General features: G+C 38.9%; 1 protein-coding gene across 12 annotated transcripts in view; it reads right to left on the reverse strand.

Annotated features, from left to right (window-relative positions):
- Window positions 1–19,719, reverse strand: part of KANSL1 (KAT8 regulatory NSL complex subunit 1) — a 178,136-nt gene that overhangs the window by 62,005 nt on the left and 96,412 nt on the right. The window contains exons 1-2 of one of the 12 annotated variants that reach the window (XM_081576463.1): window positions 13,697–13,916; window positions 13,185–13,405 (exon numbers count right to left, since the gene is read on the reverse strand). The exons of 10 other annotated variants lie outside the window; for them this stretch is intronic. In XM_081576463.1, the coding sequence (XP_081432589.1) occupies window positions 13,185–13,303 (119 nt within the window). In that variant the 5' untranslated portion in view covers window positions 13,304–13,405; window positions 13,697–13,916. Of the gene's footprint in view, window positions 1–13,184; window positions 13,406–13,696; window positions 13,917–18,236; window positions 18,280–19,719 lie in introns of those variants that run through there. One more of the 12 variants, XM_081576464.1, reaches the window with a different exon arrangement.

Consider the following 19,719-nt stretch of genomic DNA (forward strand, 5'->3'; position numbering starts at 1 on the left):
CAGCTATATTACCAGTATTTATTTGTATAAAATAGTGTATGTTCTATAAATAGATTTATTTTTTTAGCTATGTGAACCTATATAGCTTTAATAGTTTTGTTTTTTTTTAAAACAGGGTTAGAGTATTACCACATATTGAGAACTTAAGATGCTCTATGGGATCTAAGATTAATTATTTACTTGAACAAAAAAATCATTTCCTCTAAGAAAGCTCTGGTATTTATAAACACTTGAAAGCTAAATAGTGGAAAGTACTAGAAAATTTAGAGTTCAAGTTACATGTTGGTCAACAGAGAAAACAAGAAAGGGATTAAGTTTTGTTTTTAATTCTCTAAAATCCTCTTGAATGATAACGTTAGTGGTAATATTTTATCAGTCGAGGACAAACAGATCAATATGGGGACTCTGATGTAAGGAGATTAAACTTCTCTTAGGGGATGAAAGAGGACAAGATGGTTGGATGGCATCACCGACTCAATGGACATGAGTTTGAGCAAACTCTGGGAGATGGTGATGGACAGAGAGGCCTGGTGTGCTGCAGTTCATAGGATTACAGAGTCGAACATGACTGAGCAACTGGACAAGAGAAGAAATGTAAGGACTAAGTTTATCCACTGAATCTTCAAAAGTGTGAATGATAAAACCTTTTTTTTTTTTTTTACTACATCTTAAGAATAACTTAACTTAGAAGTGGTTACCATAACTTAACTACCACTAAGAAAAGCAACACGGAAAGCAATTCCTACTCACACAGAGAAAAGACTGCCAACTGACTGTAAAAGAGATTACTAATACAACTCTGTAACTGATAAACCCTATCTTCACTGCCTACAGTGCTGCCACAGACAGCAGTGGCAGATACTGCACTTTCCTTTTTTCTCAAAGATAAACCGCAGTAAAAGCTGCTTTATCTAAAAGTAATACCAAAGTTAGGCACTGAACCATCTCAAACACCTGACCTAGGGCTGCCTTTGACCAAGTAAGTCACCTAGTTCTAGTCCAGGATGGGAAATCTTTAAGTCCAGTAGAACAGTGCTGGTGGATTATACTTTTTCCTGATCTGGAAATGTAACAAAATAAAAGTAAAATGATTATCCACATCAAGTTACACAGTACCATGTTCTATCAAAAACTATTCAACAGTTATGTGCTACTTCCAGAAGTGCAAAATTTCTGAAACATCAACATTCTGAAGTCTCTAGGTTCTTTAGATGACTTATAAAACCAATAAAACAGACTACGTGAAATTGAGATCATTATCGAATGTCAGAGCACACAGCTGCTAGATTCACAGTATCCAGGGTAAGGGTTAGGGTCAATACAGGAAAGAACAGAAAATCTTAACATTATTAAGAGCAGCATCAAAAAATGTGTATACAAGTATTAACTACCAAGCTCAAGAGCAATGTGAAAAGTGTATGTTTAGAGCAGGAAGATAGGTTTAAGCCAAGTTCTCACTTTTATTTATTTTGTATGATCCTAGACATGTGTAAATTGACGTCTAGAAATAATAGCAACGTCAGCCTCACAGGATGTGGTACTCACAAAATGATATAATCTTAACTGTAAAGTACAATATGTATATCAGTTCAGTTCAGTTCAGTCGCTCAGTCATGTCTGACTCTTTGCGACCCCATGAATTGCAGCACGCCAGGCCTCCGTGTCCATCACTAACTCCAGAAAAGAACAATTACTAAATAAATATAAACTCTGGATTTTAATTCCGTAGCATAAAAGGTACAAAAGAGGACAAGAGATGAAATCTCTAAGAGGCATACATAATCAGGAAATAGGTGTTTTCAATTAGCAACAGAATTCTCAGAGTGTCTTGAGTGTTGAGCTTCAAAGACATCTAAAGCAGTTCTACTCTAAATATAAAATCCAGAGTAGTTCATTAAAACAGACACTGTATTCAGTCAGAACTTCAATGACATTATCCCTGTGGCCCCAAATTTACAGAGATGAGGGAAATAAAGTGTGTGGGGCGGGGGGAAGGGGGGAAGGCAGGGAAGGAAAACCAAACTGTCTAGTGCCAAATATCCCACATTTTAGCTACAAAACTCATAGGTGAGAATGGGTTAAGACACCATGGCTGTCACTCTAGGTTATATCAGCTTTCTAGAGCTGTTGTGTAGCAACGGGAAGTAAATGTTCCAGAGCCAATTCATCCTGGTAAGATTCGGGGTTGAACACTTAACCCTTCTGTCTCACTGCTTAAATTAGATTACCTCTGAAACCAAAATAAGATTTGTGTATTTTGGCAGATTATTTCAGCCAAGCTTTCAATCCATCAGGAACTCTTCCCCCCTTCTCCCCTCCATTTAACAAATACTTAAGACCTATTATTTTATTTACCAGGGATTATACTAGGTGCTGGGGACACAATAATAACAAACAAAAACGCTGACTCAGAGAGTTTAGGGGAAGACAAATGGTAATAATCACACAAAATGTGAGATAAAAGATAATAACCATGACATCAGATTTAGACTGGGGGATCTGGAAAATAACCTGAGCGCCAAAGAGTAACCTAGGACTTGAACAAGCAAACTTGTTGAGGTAAGGGGTAGAGGTTATGGAGTTGACACTGGATATAGGTAGGTAGGGTCAAATCCCATAGGACTCTAATCTATGTTAACATTATGAAACAGTATAAGCAATCCTGACCTTGGTCCATGTTCTTTTATTTATCTTGGAACTCTTATTTTAAATGAAAAACATTTTAATACTGCTGCTGCTGCTAAGTCGCTTCAGTCGTGTCCGACTCTGTGCGACCCCATAGACGGCAGCCCACCAGGCTCCGTCGTCCCTAGGATTCTCTAGGCAAGAATACTGGAGTGGGTTGCCATTTCCTTCTCCAGTGCATGAAAGGGAAAAGTGAAAGTGAAGTCGCTCAGTCATGTCCGACTCTTAGCGACCCCATGGACTGCAGCCTACCGGGCTCCTCTGTCCATGGGATTCTTCAGGCAAGAGTACTGGAGTGGGGTGCCATTGCCTTCTCCGTTAGCTAAGGGATAATGAACTCCCATATAACCATCAACTAGCTTAAACTATCAACTCTTGGCCAATTTTACCACATCCAAAACATCTATCCCTCCTCCTTACAAATTGATTTTGAAGAAAATTCTCATGATCAGATCATTACATCTGGCATATATTTTCATATGTGTCTCCAAAAGGTAAATTTACTTTACATATATACTTTTATATTTAAAAAAAACAAAAATGCCTTAATGTCAAATATCTAGTAGTTGTTCAAATTTCCTCAACTGGTCAGCCCAAATCAAAGTCAAGTAAGATCCACACACACTGTGTTTGGTTAAAACACCTCATATTTTAAGTTTTCCTCTTTTTTTCTCCCCCCTCACCATTTATTTGTGGAAGAAATAGAGCTAGCTATCTGTCCTTTAGAATTTCCCATAATTGTGAATTCTGCTGATTGTACTCTTGTCACAAAGCCCACAGCTTTAAACTTTGTAAACTGACACCTCTGAACAACCTTTAGTTTGTTATTTATTACTCTGTAGATCAGCAGATAAATTACTTGTACATTCCATTTTTTCATGTTTAAGACTGAGATATATGCTTAAAAAAAAAAAACCACACCCAACCTTTAAAGAATTATATAAGGTACTTCAAACTGCTCTCAATGCCCATCTGTCATGCTCTTTATTAAACATGGTAACATATACATAATATATAACCTGCCAGGCACAATAAAAGAATGAAACATAATAATTCTCCAGTAGACTCTCAGCAGTCCTCAGGCCACTGTGTTTGTTCTATGCAAGTCTACAACCAGGAAATATCTATTAACATCTTTTATTCCTAAAAACCACCTCCCTCTTGGAGTCTTTCCTGCTGACCTGTATCTAATAATTCATTACTTTGTATTCTTCAAGCTTAGTGTGGTCCCCTTATTTTGTTACTTATGTATTCTATATTTCCAAGTCTTCAAATGATTGGTCTTCAACTAGATTATCCATGCCTTTTTATAGGCACTACTTACTGTGCGCTTTAGCTGCTAATCAATCTTCAATGTTATCTGCATCTATGTATTATAATTTATGAATAAGGAATTCTCAGGAAATATAAAAAAATGAGACTTATATTGACTCTGCTTAATTTTCAAACTCAAAAACACCTAAATTAATTCTGAAAGACCTGAATGCCTTAGACACACTAAGTGCCTTATGGAGGAAAATAAAGCCTTACAAAGAAGGATGGAAATGGTTTACAGTTCTTTGTGGCTGGTTGAGAACTAGACATTGAACTGGATGATGAAGATTCAGAACAAACCACTGGCTTAGTTACTGTGCCTTTTTTTAGAGTGTAGGAATCTGCTATGTTTCCAAAAGAAAGGAAAATGACAAAGTTAGTACTGAAAAGATCTCAGCTATTAAAATAACTGCTAATCCAGAATGGCTTCTCCAGAGTGAACCAATCAAGTTTCTGTCTACTGTTCTGCCTAGAGAATCCATCGCTTTATAAAAGTGATTCCATTTTAGAATCTTTCAATAATCAAACTGAGGCTAGAATATTCAGATTCTGTATGTAATACTATTTCTCCTATGAAAATCCTAAATAGTTAAATAATCCCATTCACTCAAAAGCCATAAATTAACGTGTAAGAGTATTAATATTAAATTGCTATTATTTGATCTAGCTCACTCACCAAAGCAAAAGACTGACTAGGATCACACCTTATAACTTAAAGTACCTATCACAAGCAGCACGGGATTTAGAAGCTTCTCATAAACATCACACTACTCCCCAGCCTGGGTTCCTTAAAGGAGAGTCAACAGTACAGTGTGTGGACAAGGAAGCAGCAGGGGAGGGAGGCCATCAGCATCTGTTATTCCATGGGGAGGACTTGTCTCTGGCTGTCTCTAGAATGATCAAAAATTCTCACAGAGAAACATTTTCTTCGCACTTTAAAACCAAAATACAGTTTATTGGGAAGAGCACAGTGTTTAGAGTCAGCGGAACACTCAATTCCAAATCCGAGGCCCGCCACCAACTCTGAGCCAGCTGCTGAAAAGATGAAAAGAACAAAAGCTCTTATCAGTGTTCAAGCTCTAGGAATGTTGTTCCATCATATGCATGAAGTGTGTAAAAACATACTTTCGAAAATATTACTCAGAGCTACAGAGGTTTAGGAATAAATGATACATCTTCAAGAAAATGAAGTTGAATCAAAAATCAATTTGTTAGTTAACTTTCCAGTTTCTTAAAAGAAGCATTAATAGAAGAACTTCTGGTCCAGCTAATATGATTTAGACTCTTCTTCCAGCTCACCCTTGCTAAACACAACTATAAACCCTGGAAATAATGCAAAAGGTAACCTAAGAAAAACTCTGAAAAGATTGAAAAGAGGAAAGTGGATTAGTGACCTCAGGACTAGAATAATAATATAGTGACAGGGCATGTAAAAAATTACATTTGACAAAAAGGGGCCCAGATAGGTTCATTCCTCTGGTGGGTGGAAGGGGAGTACCACTCAGGATGGCAGGCCAGCCCTACAGCAAGCTCACAATAAGAGGCCAGGGAAATCATTATTATCCTATTTCTCTCTTACCTTTTTGCAACAAATATTCACTGTGTCTAATCTCTCTCTCCCCATTACCATTCTCTCTTAAATCCAAGCTCTCACCCCAGCTACTGCTAGTAAAGATCACCAGCATCTCCACTGTGCTAAACCCGACTTCCAATACTCAGTCTTTATCATCATTACCCTATCAGCATCTAATACAGGTGATCACTTGCTCCTCCTCAAACTCCTTTCTTCACTTGTCTTTCAAAACTAGTATTAATCTGGTTTTTCTCTTGCCTTTTAAAAAAAATTCCTTCTAAGACTCCAACTGCCCACACCTATAAATCTTGTTTTCTACACTCACTTCCTAGGTGATGTTATCCAGTCTCATAGCTTTAAGTAGTATCATCTGTGTTTCTGATCCTCAAGTTCTTATCTCTAGCCAAGACTGCCCCTCCCTCCAGATTCCAGATTCTGACACCCACCTGTTTTCACCACCTCCCTGTGAATCTCTAAGAAAATCTCAAACTTAACTGTATTCAAAACCCATCCCAACCCCTGCCACTTCCCCATCCCTTACACCACTCCAAACCCCCTTGACGTGGATGGATCTGTTCACGTCAAACGTCCGTGTCATTCTTAACTTCAAATCCCTCGCCCCTCTTTCGTTCTCTCACACAGCCCACAAACACGCTCCATATCCAGTCCATCAACAAACACACTGGCACCAGCTTCAAAATACATCTAGTATTCAACCACTTCTTGCCACCTCACCAACACTACTCTGGATAAAACAGCCCAGATTATTACAAAAGCCTTCTACATGGTCTGGCTCTCATCCCTGACTGCATTCCCACTATTTAGCATGAACCTAGCAGCCAGTGATACTCTATAAAAGGACAAGTTAGAACGTGTTACTCCTCTCTCCATAATCTACTCTAGCTGCTCCCTATCTCTGAGTAAAAGCCCCCAAGTCCGTACAATTGCCCCAAACGGTCATGTGGCACCCCACCTGCACCCGTGCCATCCTTGCTACTTCTCTGGTCTTGTCTCCTGTTCTCCTCCTGGCTCATGGCACTCAGTCACTGCTTTCACTGCTGTTCACTGCACATGCCAGGCAAGCCAGCAACCAGAGGGCCCTTTCATTGCTATTCCCAAGACAGACTCCTTCACTTTCTCCAGGTATTTTCCTCAAAAGTCACTTCATTGAAGCCTTCATCTAAAAATGACAAGCCTTCACCCTCACATGCAGCCTTTTCTATTCTATTCATCCTCCTGGTTTTATAATTTGCACTTACATGTGAAATATTTTAATCATACTTTCTATCTTATTGTCTTTTTCTCCCTTTAGAATTCTCTCCAGGAGAGCAGGGATTTTTGTCTTGTCCACCCTCACATCCCTGGTATCTTGAACAATGTCTGGCACATGAAAAGTAGTCAAAATTTGTTCAAAGGGAGGGAGGAAAACAGGAAGGGAGACAGGGGAGAGGATAGAGGTTAGAACTACGATCCTTTTCCTTCCAACAGATAAAAGCCAATGTAACCTTAGAGTGAAGCTAACCCCTTTCTCCTTTGGTGCCAGATCTCGGAAACCACTCTGGCTAGTCTCTTTTGCCAGAGGGAGACATGAAATTACAGTCTATACTCTCACTCTAAACCTACCCAGACCGGAAAAATAAAGCTATATTACAAAGCTATATTCTTAATATCAACCATACACAACCTGAATGGATGCTTACAGAGGGTCCTGTGAACGTTCTGGATGCTTTTACACACAGTAAAACAGAATTCGCACATCATCTCCACATTACCATGCTCTTTCATACCATTTACTAACAGAATCTTGAATTATATGATACAAGATATTGTATCTCAAAGTTTTCTTGGCATCTTTTGAACATTGTTTCCCTATGAACTTGAAAATTATTCTGTCAAAGTTCTTGTTTACTACACAGTACATAAAGGCACTCTCCACCCCACCTCCCACAAAACCTTTAAGAAAGCATTTTAATGACCTAGCGAGCCCTCAGAGATCAAACTAGCTTGCAGTGCAGAATGACTGAAGGCACAGAGACACGTCGCTGTCGGAACAACTGGGCGACAAAAGCAAGTGGTGATCTGCATCACAGTGCCAACGAATGCCTAGCATTGTGGCAAGTCCTCAGCAAGTGGTAGCTGCTGCTGTTCTAACTACCATACCCAGCTGAACTAACCCAGCTCCTGTTAAGGCACTCTGTGCCCTTCCATCCAATGACAAATATTTGTTTTGGTAAATGTGTATTCCTTAAACACACTTGAGAAACAGGGAACCTGAGACCAAATATCTTTTGTTTTGAATCGAGTTCCAACACGCTTGGCAGGATATGTAATGAGGGCTGGAGGGTGATGAGGAAGACGGCTTCACAGGCCAATTATTCTGTAGTGGTCCCTTTCACTAAAAATAAAAGTGATGAAGATAAACTTATCCACAAATTCAAGATCACTGAGAAGTAACCACAGTAATTATTCCCAACTCATTAAGAACCAGTTCCTGGAACTTCGCGGGTGGTCCAGTAGCTAAGACTCCATGCTCCCAATACAGGGGGCCTGGGTTTGATCCCTGGTCAGGGAACTAAATCCCACATGCCACAAGTAAGAGTTTGCACACTGCAATAAAGGTTGAAGATCCCACATGCCGCGAACTAAGACCCAGCACAGCCAAATATAAACAAAATAAATAAATTGTAAAATGTCAATTCGAGTTGAGTTTGGGAAACTCTGCTCTATAAGGCAGACCTTAAAACCACTACTCAGTTCTCGTATCTATAAAACTTGTGAGCTGGACTAAAAAAAAAAAAACTTACAAGGTGCTTTCTTTATAAGATGTGATGAATATATGACCATCGGCATGAAGTACATCCCGTATGTACAGCTGTAATTTATACTAGGGGGAAGAAGATATTATTTATAACTAGATAGGTATCTGCAAGGCTCAATTCACTCCAGATGCTGCAACAAAATTCTTTCCCTTAGTTACAAGATTCATATAGACTTTGTAAGTCCTGGGACCAAACAATGATGCCAAGTTTAAATCTAAATCATCAGCAGGGGCTCAGGGCCGGGGCAATGGGATGGCCCGGAGGGATGGGATGGGGAGGGAGGTGGGTGGGGGGTCCAGGAAGGGGAGCACATGTGGACCCGTGGCTGATTCATGTCAATGTATGGCAGGGACTGTTGCAATATTGTGAAGTGGTTGGCCCCCAACTAAAATAAATAAATTTATTTAAAAAATAAATAAATAAATAAATAAAAGAGGGAAAAAAAAATCTAAATCATCCTCTCAAAACATGCCCCAAACTTTAAAACTGAAAGAAAATGTAGTATCTCTAAACATCTCAATTTTTAAATGGTCAAAATGAGACCCAAAAGAGTAAATGACTTTCCCAGAGTCAGAAGTCAATTCAGTCTTTCAAGCTCTTAAAGCAAACGTCAGGAAAAGATGCTCAGATGAGTACAGTACACCATCATCGGATAAGAGTCAACTTTCTGATTTTAAAAATTACTTTGGCTTCTGTAACTGGGTATAGGTAACAGTGATGCAAATGCTGTCTTTTAAAAATTTAACACCTACTTTATGGATTCAGAAATAGGACTACCTGATCAGTGCTACCATATTTGACATTTTATATAAAATTCAGCCTGATGATCTATTCTTAGAAATAAGCAAAACCATATAAATAATAGGAAAACATACACCAATCATCTAAATGGCAACATGTTTTAAAAAAAAGGAAAAAAGGAAAGAATTTCACTATTAAAGGAAATCAAGCCCCCAATCTATTCTATATTTGCATGGCCATCAAGTCTCCTCACTTGATTGATTATTAAGGTCCTTATAGCTCCAAAATTCTACCCCTGTTTGCTCCTAAGTGACACACTGCAAATAAGCAGGAGACTCAAAATCTTCCTCAGTTTTTAGATATGTTCCTATAAACAAGGTTGTTGTTGTTGTTCAGTCGCTCAGTCGTGTCCGACTCTTTGCGACCCCATGGACTGCAGCACGCACAGGAATAAAGGACAATTTCATCTCTCATAACAGAAATGTTATGAGAAGTGTTAGACTAGAATTTTTATTGATGTATAGTTGACTTACAATATTGTGTTAGTTTCAAGTATACAGCAAAGTGACTCAGTTATATACATACATACATATTTTCAGATTGTTTTCCATTGTTGATTATTGTAAGATATTGAATATTCTTTCCTGTGCTATTCAGTAAGTCCTTGCCGTTTATTTATTTTGTGTAAAGTACTTTGTATCTGTTAACCCCATGCTCCCTCCTCCCTGACTTTCCCCTTTGGTAGACAAAAGTTTGTTTTTTCTGTCTGTGAGTCCGTTTCTATTTTCTGTATAGTGCTATTTGTATTCTTTTTTAGAGTCCACATAGTGATATCAGTTAATCTATTATAAAGGAGGCAAGAAAACACAATGGAAAAAGACAATCTCTTTAGTAAGTTGTTTTGGGAAAAGTGAGCTGCTACATGTAAATTAATGAAATTACAACATGCCATTATACTGTATACAAAACTAAACTCAAAATGGTCTAAAAAACTAAGTCTAAGACATGAGACTACAAAACTCCTAGAAGAGAATACAGGCATACATCCTCAGACACAAATCATAGGAATAAATATTGTCTTGGATCAGTATCCTAAGGCCAAAGAAATAAAAGCAAAATAAACAAATGGGACCTAATGTTAAGTTTTTTGCATAACAAAGAAAACCACGAACAAATGGAAAAATAACCTACAGAATGGCAGAAAGTATCTGCAAAGGATGCAATGACATTTGCAGTGACTGTTGTTTCAAACAGAATGAGATGTCCTTTGTGGAAGTAGGATCAAACTACAGAAAATAGTCAAGCAGAGCCTGAATAAGTCAGAGATATATGGAGATAAAATCTGCATTGGGGAGAGCACTGACCTTCAAAGTCCAATACCTCAGGTTCTTTGAAAGCTAAGATCACATCATGCAAAATGCCGGACAAGATGAAGCACAAGCTGGAATCAAGATCACCCAGAGAAATATCAATAACCTCAGATCTGCAGATGATACCACACTTATGGCAGAAAGTGAAGAGGAACTAAAGAGCCTCTTGATGAAGGTGAAAGATGAGTGAAAAAGCTGGCTTAAAATTCAATCTTCAAAACATGCAGATCATGGCATCTGGTCCCATCACTTCATGGCAAATAGATTGGGAAACAGTGTAAACAGTGACAGACTATTTTCTTGGATTAAAAAATCACTGCAGACGGTGACTGCAGTGATGAAATTAAAAGATGCTTGCTCCTTGGAAGAGAAGCTGTGACCAACCTCGACAGCATATTAAAAAGCAGAGACATTACTTTGCCGACAAAGGTCCGTCTAGTCAAAGCTATGGTTTTTCCAGTGGTCATGTATGGATGTGAGAGTTGGGCCATAAAGAAGCCAAGTGCTGAAGAATTGATGCTTTTGAACTGTGGTGTTGGAGAAGACGCTTGGGAATCCCTTGGACTGCAAGGAGATCAAACCAGTCAATCCTAAAGGAAATCAGTCCTGAATATTCATTGGAAGGACTGATGCTGAAGCTGAAGCTCCAATACTTTGGCTGCCTAATCCAAAGAGCTGACTCATTAGAAAAGACCCTGATGCTGGGAAAGATTGAAGGCAGGAGAAGGGGATGACAGAGGATGAGATAGTTGGATGGCATCACCAACTCGACGGACATGAGTTTGAGCAAGATTCGGGAAATTGTGAAGGACAGGGAGGCCTGGCGTGCTATAAACAAGGTACCAACCAGTTAATAATGCACTAAAACTGACAGACAACGCGGTGATTTAAGTAACTAAATTCCCCAAACTAGGCTTAATCCCGGTAAAGTTAATCAAACTGCTTCAGCATTTTAACAGAAACGTCAATTTCTTTCCAGAAGATCACATGTCACACAGAAAGATTCCGTCCAGATAAGGTTTGGAACAAGTTTCTTTCCAGTCTATCCTTCTGATTTAGGCACCCTCTAAAGATCTGACTAGGTAAAGGTTCATCTCTCTGAAATTGCTCCAGTTTTTCTTTCACAACACTCAGCTGTTTTTATACATAAGACAAGCATAATTACTTTGAAGAACAAAAGGAGGTTAAAACTGTTTTTCTTTCTCCTCTGCTGCATTAGAGCAAACAGTACAAAGCTACACAGTTCAACAGCACTACCCTCCCTACACACCAATCATACAGCTCCTAAAAGCTAAACAGAAATCCTAGGAAAAATACACACTCTAGAGATGAAAATAATGTTCCAGGTGTATCACATGGCAGCACGCATGTACAACTTTTCAGAACTACATGTAAATTCAAACTAAAGACAAAAACTTCACTATGACATGATAAAAGAGAAAGTTCATTTGTACAACAATCTCACTCTCACCAAAAAGTGTGTTTGAACAATCCAAACAGCTCTGCTGCTAAGCCGCTTCAGTCGTGTCCGACTCTGTGTGACCCCACAGACGGCAGCCCACCAGGCTCCACCGTCCCTAGGATTCTCCATTCAAGAATACTGGAGTGGGTTGCCATTTCCTTCTCCAGTGCATGAAAGGGAAAAGTGAAAGTGAAGTTGCTCAGTTGTGTCCGACTCTCAGCGACCCCATGGACTGTAGCCTACCAGGCTCCTCCGTCCATGGGATTTTCCAGGCAAGAGTACTGGAGTGGGGTGCCATTGCCCAAACAGCTCCAGGAAAGGCAATAAATATCATCTTTGTGAAGGGTAGAAGTGCTAAGGCAACTACAAAATAAGCACATGCAACTTTTAATGTTTCCCCAGAGATAGCTAGGGTCACCATAGAGGGTGACTGTAAAATGCTTAAGCTGCTCATAGACACCTGTTGAATGCCACCTGACTGCTGCAGTGAGTTACCCACCCTACTCCCCGGGGTAGTATCCAACAAGATGAATTGAGAGGGAGCCTGAAAAATATAATAGAAACAGTTTGATGCATTTCACATTTTGTGATTAGTTTAAAACTCACATCACTAATCACAGAAGAAAAGAAAGACTCCAGGAACTAAGTCTCTTAATGAAAAGGATAAAGTGACTGATCTGCTACGACTTATGAGAGATTAAGAACTAGACCCCCAACTTCCAACTACATACACGAGACCCCCAACGACACACACAACTTTCTACCACACAAATTTAAAACATTCAGTAATTTAGATTTTGCTAGAAATATCCAGTTACATATATTCCTCAAAGGATAAACAATGATAAAATAAAAATAATCTAATAAAACTATTAGATTCTTTCCTACAAAGGCACAGAACATTTAAAGCAGATCAAGAAGAATAGTAACCCACTTCCGTTTCGTCCTATGACTTCCTATTCAGCTTCCATCAGTGGCTCCCCTCACTCCTAAGTACAACGCGATCTCAACTCAACCACTGAATGGCCTTCATTAGTAGTCCTCCAACAACTTCGTTTCAACTCTCCAAAGAATTCAAAATTTTTTCTAACAGCAAGTAAAAGTTTCATCGTTTTTCCTTTCATAGTTGGTACTGGGGAATTGCTTTATACACAGAACAAAACTCCACAGGCCTACAGCTACTAGGGGCTTTCTAGATGGCTCAGGGGTAAAGAATCCACCTGCCAATGTAGGAGATGCTGGAGACTCGTGCTCGATCCCTGGGTTGGAAAGATTCCCATTCCCATCTTCTTGCCTGGAGAATCCCATGGACAGAGGAGCCTGGCAGGATGCATTTCATGGGATCGCAAAGAGTTGGATGTGACTGAGCACGCACGCAGGCACGTCGCTTCTAGACGAGTGCTTGAAATGTCTTTTAAGCAGCAAAACAATCAATAGTAATCTGTAATAATATTTAAAATGACATTTTTAAAAACTATAAACTGGCACATCTAGCTCTGGAAAAAACTGTTATTATGGTGGTTTTAAAATCTAGTTGCAAATTCTTTGACACTCCTCCCATTAAAAGATGGGGTTCTGTCTCTTCCCTCTGTACCTGAGAGGGTTTGTGACCACTTCAGACAATAGAATATGATGGAAGTGATGCTAGGTGACTTCCCAGGCCAGTTTTAAATGAACAGGAAGCTTCCACCCTGGTTTGCTAAACAAAGAGATGACATGTAAGAGGTCTGACCTGAGGCTGTCACACTAAAGAGGCCACTGTCCCTCAGCAAACCATCCAGGAATCCCTAACAGGGCGCCACACGTGGGAGTGAAGGAGCCGTCTCAGAAATGGTCCTCTAGTCCCAGGTATTTTGGCCCCCAGCCTTTGTGTCTTGTCAAGCGGAAGCCCCACACATCATGTATTTGAAACAGGCCACTCCAACTGTATTCTGAATTCTGATCCAGAGAATCTACAAGAATAAAATAAACACTGTTTCATGCCATTCAGTCTGAGGTGGCTTGTTAGGTAGCAATAACAGAAACAGTCATTATCCAATAAAGTTGAACATCTGCATACTTTACCGCCTAGCAATTCTAATTCATGGATATACACTGTCCCCTCACCCAACCCTTAGCACACATATAGCAGGAGGCATGTTCAAGAATGTTCAGAGTAATAGCATTGGACATATTTTATAAAATAAGATAACCCGAGGGAAGACCCAAATGCACACCAAGAGAAGAATGGATAAATAACAGTATTATTTGCTCAGTAGAGCAGTGAAAATGAATGAACTACAGCTATATGAAAAAAATCACAGATGTTTAAATGTTAGTAACATAATGTTGAAAACCCACGTCCCAATAAGACAACTTATACCCTCCTTTGTCAAGTTTAAATTAAGATAAGCAAAAGTAACATAGGGATCCCTGGGGAAGCTTTAAAGGCTGTGTGTGCATGTTTTACAACTATCTTAGCATTTCTGCCCCTCCAACAAACATTCTATTCAGTCAGTGTTAGTCATTTAGTCGTGTCCAACTTCTTGAGACTCCATGGACTGTAACCCACCAGGCTCTCTGTCCATGGAATTCTCCAGGCAAGAAATCTGGAGTAGGTTGCCATTTCCTCTTCCAGGGGATCTTCCCAACCCAGGGATCCAATCCAGGTCTCCTGTACTGGCAGCAGGTGGATTCTTTGGCATCTGACCCACCAGGGAAGCCCTACTGTAACTGTTTATTGGCCTCTCCAAAATATTTTGGGCAAACAGGTATGACTTGGGCAGTAGTGTCACAGGTGTATACCATTTTTAAACTAAAGTCAAGCATACAGTAACAACAGTGTCCTAAGTTCAGAAATCCAATTAAAAAGAAACACACACACAAATGCGAGTACATAAAATGGAAGGATATGTTGTATGATAAGAGTATCCACATTACCATAGCATTAAGAAAAATGCTTTTTCCAGTTTTAGATAGTAAATGCTTACTGAAAGCCAACCTGCACTCCAACAACTTCCTCTTAAAAACTCATGAAAATTAGACTTTTAAAGTTTCATAGAGCTAAGAATATTGGCTAATCTCTGGATAGATATTTCTAAAAACCAAAGCTTAGAAGGATTAATTCAAAAAAAGTAGGAACATATGAGAAAAGATAAATTTCTATTTCCAATCACTGTATCACATAATTTCTAATAATCAAAGATAGTGAAAGAATTTATTGCCAATCCCTTCCAAACTTAAAAAATAAAAAGCTCATTTCTTTACTGTGTTACAAATTTCAAATAATGAAATGAAAAGCTAGATGAAAGTGGATAGAAAATTGTATTTGATATCAAAGGATATTTAGTTGGCAATGAGAAGAAGTTAGAGCTGCTAAAATGATGGAAAATGGTATTTACTGTCTGTCTAGCAAGGAAAAGAATAAGTATTACATCAGATTAATCAAGCAGCAACATTACTCAAAAAGGCAGTGTGACATAAGCACACAGAATACCCCTCCTCAGCCCACACATCTGAATACCATCAGGAAGTTGGCCGGAGGCTGCACCCAGTAACTCTTATAAAGCTGAAAGCAGGAATTCAAAGGCAACAAGGTGGACACTGAGAGAAATCATTCCTCAAGCTGTTTACCTGCAAACACCAAGCCCTTTCCTCCCAGACAATACTGTCTATCTTAAAGTCCCTTAGAGAGTCAATACTCTGTAGTGACTTATACGGGGACAGGATCTAAAAGGGGTGGATATATGTATATGCATAACTGATTCGCTTTACTGTACAGCACAAACACATTATAAATCAACTACTCCAATGTAAGTTAATTTTTAAAAATCCCTCAGAGAAAAAAACAGGGGAACAGTTGGAAGCAGAGTTCACTATAAAATAAAGGCTACAAAATTGGCCAGATACAAAATAAGTGTTCCCAAACTAAAATTCTCACATCCTTCCAAAAATCTGTTTTTGATAGTCCCCTCCTCTTCTGTTAAAAAAAAAAAAAAAAGAAAGAAAAAAGTTTCTTCCAGTATTCTCAAGCTGAAAAACTTATTATCCTCAATTCCTCTTTCTCTCACAACCATATCTAATCCATGAGAAATTTTTTTGGCTCAATCTTCAAAATACACCTAATCTCAGACCACTTCAACCACGCAACCACTGTCTCTCACATGGAAATGGCATCAGCCTCCTGAGTGGTTCTCATGCCTTGAACCTACTCGCTATTTTAACCTGGAGTAAAAGCCAAAGCTCCTACAAGGCTTCTTACTAATTCTCATCCTCCATTCTCTGACTTTATAGATGTTGTCTTGGAACACTTTCTTCTCCCAGTTATCCTTGGGCAATGCTTCTGTATTTTCATGGAGTCACTTTATCAAAGAAGCCTACTCTGGCCAACACAAAATAGTAAAGCTGCTGCTGCTACCCTCCCTTGACCATGCTTTGTTTCCATAGTACCTACCACCTGATATATGTTTATTCATTTATTGATTGCCTCAGTTCTTCGAGCAATGTCAGTTCCCTGTTTTATTCACTCACGTATCACAAGGAGTTTTTGTTTTATTCACTAATGTAGTCCTACAAACTAAATACAGTAAGTCCCCTACACACAAACCTTCAAGTTGCAAACTCTGAAAGATGCAAAAATGTGTTTGTGTGTCCCATCACATAAGTTAGTTCATGTGTCTAGCATACGTTGTCCCGTGTCATCTAACAAGAAAAAAAGAGCTACTACCCATACATCACTGGATCATTTTTTCAAGAGAGTAGATAGAACTGAATCCAGCAAGGAACCACCAGAACCTGTGCCATCAACATCAGGTGTGAGTGACATTGCTGCTTGCCCTCTGTCTCCTATTGCCAATGATCCTTCAGCTCTACCATCTCCCACCTCCTCTCTCTCCTCCAGTCAGTAACTCTTCCTGCCTGTTCACTCGATGCCAGCCCCTGGTGGCCAGTTGTATTGTACTACTGTATTTTAAGGTACTGTAAGATTAAAAATGCTTTATTTCATTGCTTTGTATGTATTATTTGTTTGACAAGTATTATAAACCTATTAGAGTACAGTACTACACAGTCAGTTGTGTTAATTGGGTACCTAGGCCAACTTTGTTGGACTTATGAACGAACTGGACTATGAACATGCTCCTGGAATGGAATGCCTTTGTATGCAGGGGTCTTACTGTAAACTCCTCACACGCAGTAAGCCTTCACTAAATGTATGCTAAATGAATGAACACTGGTGATGGTGGAGGTGAGGAAGGGAGTATCTTACCCACAGTGGTTCACAGTAGCCTGTGAACAACTGGGAAGGCAGCCACAAATTTTTAATGAAGGTTATTAGTTTATAAATTTGATCTAATTCCAATGAAAATCCCAATGGGATTCTTTGAGAGAATTTGACAAGATTGATGGATTTGACTACAACAAATTCAAAACTTCTATAATTCAAGAAGCATACAAATTAAAAGGCAAACAGAAAGCTGGGGAAACCAATTTGCACTTACAAATCAATTCAAAAGGACACAAGCAAATGACTATGGAAGATTTATTTATATAAAAATACAAATGGGGGTAAAATGTATTTATATAAAAATACAAATGGCCAATAAATACAAAGCACGGGTTAAACTACATTAGTAAATAAAAGCAAAATTTGAAGCATGCCCCCTGACTGGTCAAATTTTAAAAGTCATGAAAAAAAATAGTATCTAAAGTCTGCTAGGTTTCATGAAAACACTGCTGATGAAACAGCAGTTTCATTCTAGAGAACAATATAACCTTTATCAAAAACCTTAAAACTGTCCTTATCCCATGACCAAAAAAATTTCCACATCAGAAATTTAATTTAAAATAATGACCTGTGAAATGAAGCAAGTTTTACACACAACAAAACTCCCACATAAGAGATCACAAACTACGGTCACATTCCTGAAGTTGGTTTTATTTGCTTATAGTTGAATTTTCTTTGACCTTCGTAAAGGTATCAAAATTTTTTCAACTTGTTGCCAGCACTTTAAAATCTATTAAATACAAAGACGAGATCCACTAGTGGTCTCTTAATGACTATTAGCTAAACAGCAGCTGATCCCTTTAGCTGTGGCACATGACTCTCAGTTCAAAATTTTCCCCATCCGGAAGGTGTTGTTCGTTTATATTATATGCTCAACTCTTCTTATGTTACCTGAGTTGGAAACTACACTAGAAGTCAAATGTTAAGCATGCAGGTTGTCTGAACTATAGGGTCCTGCCCCCAGAGTTTCTGATTCAGTAAGTCTGAGGTGGGGGGTTCCAGAATTTACATTTCTTAACAAGTTCCAATGTGATGCTAATACTACTGGTCCAAAGATGACATTTTGAGACACTTAAGACTGATGAAGCTTCCTCAATGAGGCCGGAGGGGGGTCCCAGGAATTACACAATTGTAGGATACCTGAAAAATATTGAGGATTCCATTAAAGGGGTTGGGGTGAGGGTGCTAAGAAAAGCTGATGGATCAAAAGCCAATAGTCACTGCAGATATCAGAGCACTGATTTCCCCCAATTATTGGAAATAGAAAATCATTGCCCTACAATAAATTTAGGAATAATCCTAGATTAAATTCTCAGTCCTATTCTTTTAAATTCTGTATTCTTCCTCGTGGGTTTTATCTATTCTCAAAGTTTTAAGGACCTCTTCTACACCTTATATATAATATGAGTTGCAAATAAAAACTGTTGTAAAAGACACTTTAGCATGCCAATATTTCATCACCAACAAATGTGTTTTTACCAGCTCTAGTATTTTCTACTGAAATTGCTTTCTTCAGCTGGAAAGTATATAAAGTAGCTAACATTTGTGGAATGTTTCCTTTGTTCTGGGCATTGCTACACTTTACATGAATTTCATCATTTAATCACTATAACTACCCTCAGAGACAGCACCCCCTCTCCCCATACTGAAGATGGACAATCTGAGGCACCGAGGGATTAGGTCATTTGCGCAGAGAAGAAAAAGCAAGATGTACATCTGACTCCACAGCCATTAATTTTAATCACTTCACTACAGTGCCTCTATCCTCACTACCTGTGTGAAAGACAAGCTTAGTAAACAGGGAATTCAACTCAAGGTCTTTACCTACCTGTCTCTTGGACCCATTTTTCTCCTGTTTCCACATACAGATAAGAACTTTATTTAAAACAGTCCAACACATATGAAGAACTTTCCTTATTTATGAGGGAGAAGAAGGAGGGATGAAAGCGGAAAACTTCACGGAGAAACTATGTTCACCCTTTAAAAAAGTATTTCTCCCATTCTGAAAAAAAGCGTAAGGCCACAAGCTTTGACACCAGAGCGTTCAAACGTCAAACGCCTCATCCATGAAGCATTTAAAAATTTTGGAAGAATCTTTTTAAACTTACATAATGTTTTATGTCAGTTATATTTCAATAAAGCTGGGGAGGGAAAAAAAAAAAAAGAATACTTCAACTGTGAAAGTAAAAGTTGCTCAGTTGTGTCCAACTCTTTGCGACCCCATGGATTATACAATGTAATTCTCCAGGCCAGAATACTGGAGTGGGTAGGTAGCCTTTCCCTTCTCCAGGCGATCTTCCCAACCCAGGCATCGAACCCAGGTCTTCCGCATTGCAGGCAGATTCTTTACCAGCTGAGCCACCAGCGAAGCCCCACTTCAACTGTGGAGGCATATATAATGAAATTTGAATAACCAAACGGGTTTCCCTCTAAGGTCAGGGGAAGACTTCAGTTCTTGAAACAAAGTTTTGGAGACCCTGTACAAACCTCTC

The sequence above is a fragment of the Giraffa tippelskirchi genome, chromosome 3, assembly GCF_054371585.1.
Source record: "Giraffa tippelskirchi isolate mGirTip1 chromosome 3, T2T-mGirTip1v1.2.pri, whole genome shotgun sequence".
Classification (NCBI taxonomy): domain Eukaryota; kingdom Metazoa; phylum Chordata; class Mammalia; order Artiodactyla; family Giraffidae; genus Giraffa; species Giraffa tippelskirchi.